This window comes from Rhineura floridana, chromosome 9 (genome assembly GCF_030035675.1).
Source record: "Rhineura floridana isolate rRhiFlo1 chromosome 9, rRhiFlo1.hap2, whole genome shotgun sequence".
In the NCBI taxonomy this organism is placed as follows: domain Eukaryota; kingdom Metazoa; phylum Chordata; class Lepidosauria; order Squamata; family Rhineuridae; genus Rhineura; species Rhineura floridana.
In genome coordinates, this window is record NC_084488.1 from 29,780,644 (window position 1) to 29,794,925 (window position 14,282).

Consider the following 14,282-nt stretch of genomic DNA (forward strand, 5'->3'; position numbering starts at 1 on the left):
TTTTTTAGTGTGCCAAGGAGGAAACAAACTGGAAATTGGCTTGCCATTAAGGGCAAACCAGCACTCGCAGCTCATTTCTCTCCTAACAAGCTACAATGGTAAGCAAAGAACAAAATTTGACTTGCCCCTCTGGTTTGTTAGGAGAAAAACAAAGCGCAATGCCAGATCACCTCTTAATGGCAAGTCAGGCTTTGCTCTGTTTCCTTCTGGCATGCTGAAGTAAGTAGTGGGGGACAGGAGCCCTGTAGATGAGCAGTGTGTACTTTTAAACTAATTTAAAATGACTTATGAACCAAGACAATGTCATTGTTCAAGAGTTCTACAAAGTCGATTGTACCTTTAGTGGTGTCAGTTCATCATAACTATTTTTCCGTTCAAGATATGCAGGAGGAAATACTTCCATAGAGAATACCCAGACACACTGAAATTTACAAAACATGGAGCTAGGGAGATGCTGCTATGGGAATCTATCTATCTAGCAATGAACCACTGGAAGATGACATATATTTAGATGATATTGTTAAGATAAGGATGCATACTACCTTCAATCACTATTCATACAAATTAATATAAAAACATGAGTCACAAAGGAGAAAGTTCCAACTCTTGGAAACATAGTGTAAAAAGAGCAGCTTACTTTGATTGAGCAAGAACCCCTATTACTTCTGCGTATAAATCTGCAATAACATGAACGTTCCCGGTGTTGGTTCCTGAATACCTGTGAAGAAAAAGAAGTGTACAAAATAAAAACCACTAATTTCTTATTACTCACTAACAACAATTGATACATGCTGGGCACAAACATTTTATTTATTTATTTATATCCCACTCTTCCTCCCAGCAGGAGCCCAGGGTGGCAAACAAAAGCACTAAAAGCACTCAAAACATCATAAAAACAGACATTAAAGTATATAACAAAGCATCTTTAAAAACATTTTAAAAAAGCTTTAAAAACAACTTAAAAAACAAATTCCAACACAGACACAGACTGGGATAATGTTTCTACTTAAAAGGCTTGTTGAAAGAGGAAGGTCTTCAGTAGGTGCCAAGAAGATAACAGAGATGGCACCTGTCTAATATTTAAGTGGAGAGTATTCCAAAGGGTAGGTGCTAAGGGTCTGCTTCCTATGTTGTGCGGAACGGACCTCCTGGTAAAATGGTATCCGCAGGAGGCCCTCACCTGCACAGCATAATAGTTGACTGGGTGTATAAGGGATATGGGCTGCCTTCAAGTAGATTCCGACTTATGGTGACCCTATGAATAGGGTTTTCATGATAAGCGGTATTCAGAGGGGGTTTACCATTGCCTTCCTCTGAGGCTGAGAGGCAGTGACTGGCCCAAGGTCACCCAGTGAGCTTCACGGCTGTGTGGGGATTTGAACCCTGGTCTCCCAGGTCATAGTCCAGCTCCTTAACCACTACACCACACTGGCTCTCATAAGGGATATATATTATACAGCCATGAGAGTGGCTGTATTCTATAGCCAGCGGGGATTTTTCACATTCCACAATGTTAAATTGAAAATAACCCCCATGCCATTCTGATGCTTCCCATAAGCTCATTTCAAAATAAAACCTTAAAAACCTATAGTCCTGAACTCAGAAACGCTTGCTTAACAAACTTACCAATTTTCATGGTGATACACGAAACAGCCAGAGATAATAGACAGTTAAACATAAGAACATAAGAACATAAGAAGAGCCTGCTGGATCAGGCCAGTGGCCCATCTAGTCCAGCATCCTGTTCTCACAGTGGCCAACCAGGTGCCTGGGGGAAGCCCGCAAGCAGGACCCGAGTGCAAGAACACTCTCCCCTCCTGAGGCTTCCGGCAACTGGTTTTCAGAAGCATGCTGCCTCTGACTAGGGTGGCACAGCACAGCCATCACGGCTAGTAGCCATTGATAGTCCTGTCCTCCATGAATTTGTCTAATCTTCTTTTAAAGCCATCCAAGCTGGTGGCCATTACTGCATCTTGTGGGAGCAAATTCCATAGTTTAACTATGCGCTGAGTAAAGAAGTACTTCCTTTTGTCTGTCCTGAATCTTCCAACATTCAGCTTCTTTGAATGTCCACGAGTTCTAGTATTATGAGTATTATGAGAGAGGGAGAAGAACTTTTCTCTATCCACTTTCTCAATGCCATGCATAATTTTATACACTTCTATCATGTCTCCTCTGACCCGCCTTTTCTCTAAACTAAAAAGCCCCAAATGCTGCAACCTTTCCTCGTAAGGAAGTCGCTCCATCCCCTTGATCATTCTGGTTGCCCTCTTCTGAACCTTTTCCAACTCTATAATATCCTTTTTGAGATGAGGCGACCAGAACTGTACACAGTATTCCAAATGCGGCCGCACCATAGATTTATACAACGGCATTATGATATCGGCTGTTTTATTTTCAATACCTTTCCTAATTATCCCTAGCATGGAATTTGCCTTTCTCACAGCTGCCGCACACTGGGTCGACATTTTCATCGTGCTGTCCACTACAACCCCGAGGTCTCTCTCCTGGTCGGTCACCGCCAGTTCAGACCCCATGAGCGTATATGTGAAATTAAGATTTTTTGCTCCAATATGCATAATTTTACACTTGTTTATATTGAATTGCATTTGCCATTTTTCCGCCCATTCACTCAGTTTGGAGAGGTCTTTTTGGAGCTCTTCGCAATCCCTTTTTGTTTTAACAACCCTGAACAATTTAGTGTCGTCAGCAAACTTGGCCACTTCACTGCTCACTCCTAATTCTAGGTCATTAATGAACAAGTTGAAAAGTACAGGTCCCAATACCGATCCTTGAGGGACTCCACTTTCTACAGCCCTCCATTGGGAGAACTGTCCGTTTATTCCTACTCTCTGCTTTCTGCTTCTTAACCAATTCCTTATCCACAAGAGGACCTCTCCTCTTATTCCATGACTGCTAAGCTTCCTCAGAAGCCTTTGGTGAGGTACCTTGTCAAACGCTTTTTGAAAGTCTAAGTACACTATGTCCACTGGATCACCTCTATCTATATGCTTGTTGACACTCTCAAAGAATTCTAATAGGTTACTGAGACAGGACTTTCCCTTGCAGAAGCCATGCTGGCTCTGCTTCAGCAAGGCTTGTTCTTCTATGTGCTTAGTTAATCTAGCTTTAATAATACTTTCTACCAGTTTTCCAGGGACAGAAGTTAAGCTAACTGGCCTGTAATTTCCAGGATCCCCTCTGGATCCCTTTTTGAAGATTGGCGTTACATTTGCCACTTTCCAGTCCTCAGGCACGGAGGAGGACCCAAGGGACAAGTTACATATTTTAGTTAGCAGATCAGCAATTTCACCTTTGAGTTCTTTGAGAACTCTCGGGTGGATGCCATCCGGGCCCAGTGATTTGTCAGTTTTTATATTGTCCATTAAGCTTAGAACTTCCTCTCTCGTTACCACTATTCGTCTCAGTTCCTCAGAATCCCTTCCTGCAAATGTTAGTTCAGGTTCAGGGATCTGCCCTATATCTTCCACTGTGAAGACAGATGCAAAGAATTCATTTAGCTTCTCTGCAATCTCCTTATCGTTCTTTAGTACACCTTTGACTCCCTTATCATCCAAGGGTCCAATTGTGCATGCACAATTCACCCAGTCTTACCGTACCCAAAAGAAGTGGAAGCAAACTGGGGGTAACAGTACTGTTTAAAGAAAGATTTAACAGTTGAGGGGGGTGGCTGACGTTTTTATGTATATCTCGAGAACCGGACCACCTAGAAACTTTTTTTTTTTTTAATTAAAGCTGAGAATCCGGGCCACGTAAGAGGTAGCCGGGCACCGGGTGGCATGCATAGAATCCGGGTAAAACCCAGCTATCCGGGCAATATGGCAACCCTACTCATGGACCATACTAGGAATTGGCCAGGGACTATTGGGACAGCCTACCTACCTCCGGAGTATATCAGAAGGTCCCCAAAATCTCGGCCCCGGAGCCGCAGCCTGGCAAAAATGCCCATCAGCAGCGCCCCAGTCCCAGCAGCGTCCATGAACACCGCAAAGGCCAAGGCCAGCCGGCAGCGGCCCAGTCCCGAGGAGCCCATCATGGGATCAGAGGGGCCCGTCGAGGGGATCACTCGGCTTCCTGGTCCTTCTTTGAACAGAGGGAGAGGGAAGAGGAGGGAGAAACGCCGAGAGCTTCAGGATAGGTGCGCACTGCACAAAAGGTTTTGGATGGCCTAAAAAAACAGGTCAGAGGCGACTACCAAGAAGGGGCAATTCGAGGAGACTAGTATGATGACCTTAAAGGCAAAACCCAGTCCAGGGGCATTAAGAGAAAAGAAGGAAGGCAGGAAAAGGACAGCAGGAAAGGTAAATGGCCTACCCAGGTCCAGAGAGGAAAGAAGGAGTGGCCCAGGGGAGAGACCCACGAAAGCGGTCCAACCAGTTTCAGAAGGGGAGGGACCGACACTCAGGTATCAGATGAATTAACTCTGCTCTGCCCTCAGGATCTGGGACTCCAGGCTCCCTAAGACCCAATTTGCCCTGAGTTAGCCTATACTACACTATCTCGGGGAACCCAGGAGTCTGAGCCCTCCCCCCTAATTTGGGAGTCCAGGATGCTCGGTTTCCCTCCTCTCTTTTCTCTCCCTATTTGGAATAGTGCTCCCTACTCCCAGGTAATCCAGGGTCCTTGTATCTCCTTTTCTAGTTTACTGGAAGGCCCGCAATTCCCTTTGCGGAGAACCCAGGAGCCCTGCCTCGTCCTTTCATTTCCCCCTCTCCTTTCGCAATAAACAGAATCATAAAGAGAACCTCATCCTTTAAGAGGTTTTCCTCATGCATACTCACACACATACCTCAAGCGTGGTGTGCTCCGTTCAGTTATTTTGGCATAGTAAAAACTTCCTCCTCACTTTTGTGTGGTCAGCCAACCAAAGCCCAGGAAAAAGTTGGAGGGGGTGTGACGGAGATATTCCTGTTAACAGTCCTTGATGTTCAACTAGAATGCACTGAGATTTTTTGAGCCTGCTTTTATAAATAACTCCATCAAGGCTGCAATCCTCAGCACACTTACCAAGGGCCAAAACCCACTGAACTTAATGGGACTTACTTCTGAGTAAACATGCTTAGGATCACTGGTCCTGTGTTTTATGCAATGCCAGTGCCTGCTAAAAACCTGGAGAAGTCTTCCTTTCCCTTATAATGTTACTGATGGTAGGAGTAATTCCTACCCCCACCCTTGAAGTTATATACCATTGCCAAGATGTTAACACAAATGCATTATTAGCAGCCTGATCCTAAGCAAGTTTACTCAGAGGTGAGCCCAAGTGCAATAGGAGTTACTGTACTAGTAAGTAACAGCACCAACAATTATTGCCCTAGGACCACTGCAGACCTTGTTTTGTGGGTGTATTCTGCAGCATGTAACTGGTGCAATAATAGTGCATTAGCGGCAGATTTATACTGGACTGTCAGCCCATCATCCCACTTTATTAGTTGTTCTGCAAGGCTTCCCCAATGTTATTGCATTATTGCTTTTGGGAGGGGTACTCTTGCACTATATAGTGCAACCATAGTGGGGGGAAATAAACCTGGAACATTTGTGTTATGAAAAGTTACAGGATTTCTGCAGGAAGTTATGGGACATACACTGAGGTGTTATGTACATCCTGTCACTTTTGCAAGTACAAATAGTACTGAAAGTAGGACTGTGTATAACTGCCCCAATAACATGAGCACAAATAATCATGAATGCACAATGAAAAGGTTGTCTGAAGGGGATAGAATACTCCATAACCATCCTATTGTATTGAAATCAGGGAGATGAAAGTGAGCATGAAAATAGGAGACAAGGGAACCTCCATTTCTGACAAAGCTGAAGTTGATGACCTGTCACCAGTTCCAAATTTGCATGAAACTTTGAAACATAGTTGAATCAGAAAATGTTTAAAAAGAACTTAAGTTTATCTGTCTCTGACCTGAACCCCAAAATAATATTTGATCTACCCCATATCATTTATCTGAATGACCAAGGGTGCTGTCTCTTTTGAGATCCACAATAATTTTCTCCAGGCAAAACTATTGTCTTTGCACAGTGTTCATAAGTGTGTGATGATGACCCCAGATGACAAAAACAAATAAGGAACTCAGGGAGTACACATCACAATAAGCTTTGTGCTACCCCAAATGATAACATTTGCATCTCCAGGAGACTGTCCTCTATTAAAAGGCATCAAGCGATGTTTTGAACTGCCATGCAAATAACCAGTAACCATTAGTAACCAGCTTCACCATTGTCTATTTCTGCCGTATGGCTAACCCAAGAGATGTAGGCCTATGGAGCCAGAAGCTACACAGTGCCCTTTAAATGTTTTTCATATATTGCCTGTAAATAGTGGCCAAATATACCCTCTGACCATGAGGGGGTGAAACCTACCTCCTCTGCAATTATGCAGAAATTCAAAGAAGGGGAAAAGCTACAAAAAGCTTGATTCATGTTACCCATTTAGCAGGAAAGTTGCTTTCTGGGCTCATACCATTCTGGTAGTGTTTGAACAACAAAATCATGACAGACCCTTAGATCGTGTGCAACTCATCCACATTGACACTGCAGGTCCTCAGAGAGATGCAGCACTGATGTGGGAACTCTTCTCATGATCTGTCTCATGGGATTCTTTCATTCCTACATTACCAGAGCTCCATAGGGAAGCAGCCACAATACTATTCTATTAATATGTGAATCAGACCCTTTGTAACATCAGATGACACAGTTAAGTGCCCCCTACCATCTACATATGGCTGAGATTTCTCCTTTTCCATGGAACGCAATGGATTTTCACTGTTTCAGGATGCTGCAGTGTCTTTTTTGAAAATATAAAAAGGGGGGGATTTTAACGACATACACTTTGATCTTGACACCTATTTGGAAAAGCTTTGTGGTGGGGCCTCTGAAAGAAGTAAAATTAGTTGCATTTTTAACAAATTTTATTCTCTACTTCTCCCTCCAATTAAAATTAGTTCCTTTTCTATTGTGCCTGTTGAAAGTATGGTGTGTAACCTAAAAGTTTGCAAACTCTTCTCCCAGGGAAACATTTTTAAAAAATCAAAGTGTAAAAAGAGAAAAAAACCCTCCAGAGCCCTTTTGGACTTTTTTCTCTGAGAGTTCTCATAATCTGTTGAAATTCATTAAAAATCAGCCATGTTCACAGAGTACCTGCAATCCTAATACTGACCTTGCCCCACTCTGACCTTCATCTTCTGCAGTTTAAAAGTTTAAAAAATGCCTGGCTGATTTTTAATTAATGTAATAAAGTTTGGCTGGAAGCCAATGATAAGGGCGGGCATGCTCAGTAAGAACCAACTGTCAGAGTTCTAAAAGCCTCACAGCTGCTGGGCTTGGCTAATCAAGGGGCCATACCCACACCAGACCTTGATTTCACTTAAGACAGTCATGGCTTCCCTCAGAGAATCCTGGGAAGTGTAGTTTGTGAAGGATGTTGAGAGGAGACTCCTGTTCCACTGAGAGAGCTCCAGTGGCCAGACTGGTTTAACAGTCAGCCACTCTGATTGAAGTCTGTGAGGGGAACTGGGTGTCTCCTAGCAACTCTCATCATCCTTCACTAACTACACTTCCCAGGATTCTTTGAGAGAAGCCATGACTGTCCAAAGTGAAATAAAGGCCTGGTGTGGATGTGGCCAGGGACAGCTTTGGTTTACATCTGGGTGGGAGGCTACATGTGCCTGCTGTAGAATAAAAAGGTGGGGGGAAAGCTGAAAAGCAATGATACTGTTCACAATGTTTTCCTTTTGGAAAGGAAAGGGGCTTCCCTTCTGCCCATTGCTCACCCACCCAATCTCCTCCCCTCCCCCAGGTCAGTGTTGGACTACGACCTGGGAGACCAGGGTTTGAATTCCCACACAGCCATGAAACACACTGGGAAACCTTGGGCCAGTCACTGCCTCTCAGCCTCAGAGGAAGGCAATGGTAAAACTACCTCTGAATACTGTTTACCATGAAAAGCCTATTCATAGGGTCAACATAAGTCGGGATTGACTTGAAGGCAGTCCATTTCCATTTTCAAACATGATTGCACAGAAATAAATCCCATTGAACTCAAAAAGTATGCAAATGATCAAACCCACCCACCCTTCTCCTTCCTCCTAACCCCCCTCTTGCCCCTTCCCTCTCCCTTCCTTTGCCCCTCCCTGCCCATCCCCATCCCATTCCAATTCCCTCCTTCCCCCTCCTCTTCCTCATCCCCATGGTCAGTTTTACCTATCTTAAGCATGACTGCACGGAAGTAAATGTCATTGAACTCTATAAACATGCAAATGATCAAACCTGCCCTCCCCTCCCCCTTCCTTTGTCCCCCTCCAATACGCTCCTTTCCCTTCCCCCTCCCCTATGGTCAGTTTTCCCTATCCTAACCATGACTGCATAGGAGTAAATCCCATTGAGCTCAATAAGCATGCAAATGATCAAACCTGCTCTTCCTCTCCTTTTCCTCTCCCTCCTCCCCTCCCCCTTCCTTCTTTCTCCTCCTCTGCCCACTCCAGCCATCCCTCCCTCCCTCCCGGTTACTTTTACCTATCCTAAGCATGACTGCACGGCAGTAAATCCCACTGAATTCAATAAACATGCAAATGATCAAACCTGTCCTCCTCCCTCCCCCTCCTGCCTGCTCCCATCCCAATCCTCCCCTCGGCATTTCCTCCCCTCTCTCCTCCTCCCCTCCCCATCCCCTGTGGTCATTTTCACATATCCTAAGCATGATTGCAGGGGAGTAAACCCCACTGAACTCAATAAGCATGTAAATGATCAATCCACTCTCAGCAAACTTGCACAGGATCCCATTTCTTACCTCCCGGATTAAAAAGCAGAGAAATTCACTAATAGGCAAAAAACCTTGTGGTTTAAGAACATACCTATAGTCAAGAGATATTTCTATCAAACTTTAAAAAGCAGGGAAATTGCGCAGCTATAGTGAATGTATCAGGGTAGCAGGAGACCTGACCTCCTCTCTGAGATATTGGACTGCCCTACAAATTTGTCAAAATGCAAACACAATTTGGGTTGGTCTTTCAGTCCAATCCACTTGCTGTGTAGCTTGGAAGAATTTGGTAACATGGTTCAGGTTTCTGGAATGCCCAAATTAACAACGCAATTATGAACGCCCAGAGGAATACAAAGGCACTCCTTTCTTTCTTTTTTACCAGAGGGGGCCAACACGTACCATCAGCTATTCAGGTATTTGTAGACAAGATCATAGTACAAAGGCTATATGGCTCTCAGTTATACGTTTATAGCAATTTTACGCCATTCGAAAAGATCCAAACCAAATTTCTGAGAGCTATACTGGGAGTGCCGAGCTGTACACCTAACACAATTCTTCGTTTAGAGACAGGTCAAACATCCATAGAGGCCCCAGCATAGCTGCTTAAGTTAAATTATTGACTGAAGCTGCTATTTTTCCCAGTGGGATTGGCCCCTTTGACGCTTACAGATGCCTTCCAGTCCAAGTGGAAAAAAACGTTAATAGCAAAATTACAGAGACTGGGCTTTGCCCCCGATGCATTATTGGCCCTAGGATATCCTAAGGCCAAAGCAGCTATTAAGCAACGTATTTGGGACACTGAACTTCAAGAATATGTAGGCTTGGCCACAGCTTATCCAGATTTCAGGGACGAGTTGGCGTCATTTGCACAGGCAAATTATTTAATTAATTTATCAGTCCCAAAATATAGGAAGGCCTTTATGTTAGCCAAGCTTAATGTCCTACCTTCTGCCCTCCTTGAAGGCAGATTTAAGAGTGTGCCCTTCCGGGAGTGTCTGTGCCCTTGTTGGTCGGGGGAGGTGGAAACAATTCGTCATGTGATGTTTTATTGTTCTTTTTACTGTGATTTTAGAGTTATTTTTATTACTCCGATTTTAATAAAAATCCCAGGTAGATCGGATTTATTTTATTTGAAGTATTTGTTATCTGACCGGAACCCCCAGGTCACAATAAAAGTAGTCAGCTTTTTTGCAGCAGCTACTAAGTGTCAAAAAGCAATGATTAAACAATTCTTTTTAATTCTAACGTTTTAATATGCAGTAAGAGGGTACCTCACAAAAGTGATTATGTTTAATGCTTCTTTTAAGTATTGTTGTGCATTTGTGTATTTGTATATGTTCAGTTTGGTCTATGACCGTAAATAAAAACCAGTCAATCAATCATCACATGTAAAAGGGATCACAACCACAGTGATTTCAAAGGAACTTCCTTTTAGGGTTCAGATTAATATATAAATAAAGAGAATACACCAAGGATAGAAATAGATCTTATTCTAAAATGGGCAAAACATCTGCAAGTTGCTTTTGGCATTAATATAAAGAAGCAATATATAAGTTAAGACCACGCAATTAATCTTAAATCTAAGCCTTATTAGAGTTTAAAAATGCTATTTAACAAAAATGACATTAAAATTAGCCTGTAATAAAAAAAACCAGTTCACACCTTGAACCTGAAGATTTGTACTAGTGTATCTTAATCTGTAATATCAGAAAGGCCAGTGTCCACTGTGTAATCAAATACAAGTTAAGAACTTTTGAAATATATTTACAATTTTCAAAATGTGCTTACCCTTCCTTGTGTTTAAAGTGCTTAAAAGCCAAATTTAGAACTTCATGAACTAAAGGGTCAGGCACTGGATGAACAGGTATCTGTAACACAGAAGGCACATGTTGACTTTTATTACTAAGATATTGCACAAGAATGTAATGTGCATGGTAATTTAATAAATAAATACATTAATCCAGAGCAGAGTGTTTTTAATGTAATTGATCTGTTTGGAAAGCAGGGATCTGAATAAATAAATAAATAAATTCCACCACTTGTAGCTCTTTTTTCACTAACGTATCAGTTGTTATTTAATGGATCAAGATTTTAAATTGTACAGTAGAAGAGAAAAAAACGTAGGAAGCAAAGAATGTTTTGCACAGCTAAAAGAATTACTGTAGAATCACATGTCATCTGCTTACATAGACCTCAGTTTTGCAAATAAGCACTTAAGTAGACCATGCAAATATTCAGTTCTTTACACAGTTAAAACAAAAAAGATTACTTGAGGGAACATACAGCTTGCAAAAATACTTACCTGTTTTAGAACTTCAACTAAAACTAAACAAAAAATAAAATCTACAGCTAAGTCTCTTCTTTCAAGTAGATAATCTCTCTCACGCTGCTGCTCATCCCTAAAACAAAAACAAATATAGCATATGACTCTCTTAAAAGAGAAATTTATACATATGACCCATATCATGATTCATATTTTTCATTTGTTGGCATAACTAGTTAACTTAATGAATCTTTTCTACTCTCTTGTCTTGTACTCTCTTTTCTACTCTCACATCCCATCCTGCCATTCTACATTGTCTTGAATTTCACAGTTGCAAAATTAAGAGAAAACTAGGAAATTCCCTTGAGAGCTCTCATGAAGCCACCAACTTTATTTTCAGAAGCAAGGTCAGAAATTATAGCAATACTAAGGATATTTATGACGAAATGCTGAATTATTCAAACAGTAAGTTTTAATATCACAAATCAAGATATCCTAAAGGAGGTGATCACAGAATACACTCACCCCTTAGATTTTGTGCTGGATCGGGGCCTGTACTCATAAGATTCATCTTCAGTTCCATTTTGGCGTTTGTACCAATCAAACAAGGTGCGTAGTAAGGAGGGGAGACAGTGCTCTGATACTGAGCTCATAGAGCTTATCAACTGTAAAGAGGAAAAGATTGGGTTTCCAGTATATTTTCACAACATTCCTCCTTCTAAGATATTTTTGGATATGACATATGTACTGTAACACCTCAACACTACATATTGTAATAGCTTTGCTTTGTCATTTTTAAACGTTCAAAAATAAAAATGCATCCACCCACTTGTGTGGCTATATGCACACATACACATAAAGCTCTGTACCTTTAGACTACATATTTCTGTAAACCTGACAAATGAAAAACACTGGTGCTTACTGGGTGGATAGCCAGTAACACCATGGCAGAATCATAGACATTAGTAGTGAACTGGATAATAACTGGTGGAACACCAGTGCAGGCATGATGTGATGATTATTGTATCCTCATGGGCAAGTGGTGCCTTAAGCAAATAGTACATTGCCATATGGAGGCCAGATGTCACAGTTACCTCTCAGAGCCAACTTCACAGGTGTTGTCCATACTATCTTGCTTAGGAATGTAGGATCAAGAGCTAAGCACTATTGTATAGTGGAAATGGAACTGAACATCTGAAGGACGGTTTTATTTCAGCCTTTTGACCTTAGTGAGGGATAACCACCAAAGATGTAATTCACAACCACACATCCTTTCTCTAGTTAGCCCAATCCAGACATTCAAAACACCACAAGGAGGAGGGTAAGGGCTGCAACAGCTCACCCAAGTCCCAGGTCTGCCTGACATCTGCACATTAGCCTTCATACTTGCATACAGACTGAAGCAGGTAGAACGAAGCTTCACATTTAACCCTACACACATTCGATTCCACACATAGGCACATACTGGACATGTACAACACATACATTGCATTGTAATAGCACAATTCTGATCCATTGCAACTGCCTTCCCCAAATGTGCCCTTCAGATGTTGTCTGTAACTCCAATCATGGGAGGTCAAGGGAGATGGAGTCCAACATCTCGAGGGCACAAGGTTGGCACTGCATTACAATGTTCAAATGTCAATCAAGTGAACCAAAGATTGTACACAACGTTTTTCTGTTGGGGAGAGGAGAGCTCATTACTGGTTTCTAATATAAACTGATATATATTGCAGAACTATCTGCTGTGCTAATTTTTAAGTAAACTAAGTAAAAAAATCTCATCAGTTTACTTTGTAGAGGTTCACAAAAGAAAGGCTTGGTCTGAATGATCATATGAACGATTATTGTGCCCCACTATGCCTCCGCCTCCCTTTTTGGAAAACCTCAATTATACCGCAAAGTCTCTAATTAACCATAATTTCCCATTTGGGCTGAAGTGCCAGCCCAGAAACAAGCCAGGATCTTAAAACTTCAAACTATGCTCTAAGATCGTGACTTGTTGCAACGCTGGTGCCCATAGCTTCCCAGTTCAGACAAAATAGAAAACTGGCTAAAGACTGTCAGTTTCTAGATGATGCATGCCAAGAAGGGAGAAGGAAATAGGCAGTGCATGGGAGAACAAAGCTAATTCATATCTCAGCTTCTTAAACCAGGATGTTTCAGCAAACCAGATCAAAGACACAAAACTCAACAGGGTGACCTTGGAGAACAGCTCTATGTAAGTAGAGCCTTCAAGCCTGTAAGTGAGGGATGGGGAACCTGTAGCTCTCCAGATGTTGTTGCACTCCCAACTTGCATCAGTCCCATCCAGCATGACCAATGGTCAGGGATGATGGGACCTGGAATCCATTAACATAAGGAGGACCACAGGCTCTGCTTCCCTAATATAAGTGATCAAACTTCACAATGTTGTCATAACTAATGATGTAACATTGCGTTCCTCATGGTGTCACTCATCTGATGGTAAGGCTTCCATCAGCAGGCCCTTCCCAAATTTACTCTGGAGGATCCCCTAATCCTCTAGAGCAGATTTAGCAGAGGTGGGGGGAGGACTGCAGGGGGGGAAGGAAACCACCTTAAAATTGCTTCCTTCCTCTGTCTGCTGATGGAAGGCTTATAGTCAGCTGAAGATACAACCTAATAGTTTGTTAATGGGATAAAAATAAAGAAAGCAGGCTCTTTTTACCATCAAAACCCTTGGTTTAATGCAATTTTAATGGATTAATTTATCAACTAAAACTGACCAACAAGATGTTTCTAGATCAATGGCAGCCATAACTCTGAAATAGGTCCAAGACAAGAAATCATACAAACTGGATTTGATCAACTTGTACAGCCACACTTACATCATCCAAAATCAGTAAGAGCCTTAACTAATTCACATCTATTAGATTTTATTATTTGAAAGGCTTCTATGACTTCTCCTGTCACTCTCCCCTCAAACACAACAATGAGATGAAAGAACAAGGAAAAATAAACGCAGCCTACACAAATAGATAGCAATGCATAATTAGGTTTGGGTATTGAGATATAAAAACATTGACACCACAGTTAATAAAATAAATAAATGAAAAGTCCAACTTTAATCTCGAATAGTGTGTGTGTGTGTGTACTCTCTCTCTCTCTCTCTCCAGGGAAAATACCAACAAATAATATCAAATGTCTAAAGCTGACATATCATAATGTCAACTAATATAGCCAAAAATGTTGTGACAAACCCAATGTTGC

The 14,282-nt window shown here is 41.9% G+C and overlaps 1 protein-coding gene across 8 annotated transcripts in view; it reads right to left on the bottom strand.

Annotated features, from left to right (window-relative positions):
- Positions 1–14,282, bottom strand: part of FRYL (FRY like transcription coactivator) — a 332,614-nt gene that overhangs the window by 205,919 nt on the left and 112,413 nt on the right. For all 8 annotated transcript variants that reach the window (XM_061583298.1, XM_061583296.1, XM_061583297.1 and 5 more), the window contains 4 exons: positions 11,577–11,716; positions 11,091–11,187; positions 10,577–10,656; positions 638–718 (listed from right to left, as the gene is read on the bottom strand). In XM_061583298.1, the coding sequence (XP_061439282.1) occupies positions 638–718; positions 10,577–10,656; positions 11,091–11,187; positions 11,577–11,716 (398 nt within the window). The remainder of the gene's footprint in view (positions 1–637; positions 719–10,576; positions 10,657–11,090; positions 11,188–11,576; positions 11,717–14,282) is intronic.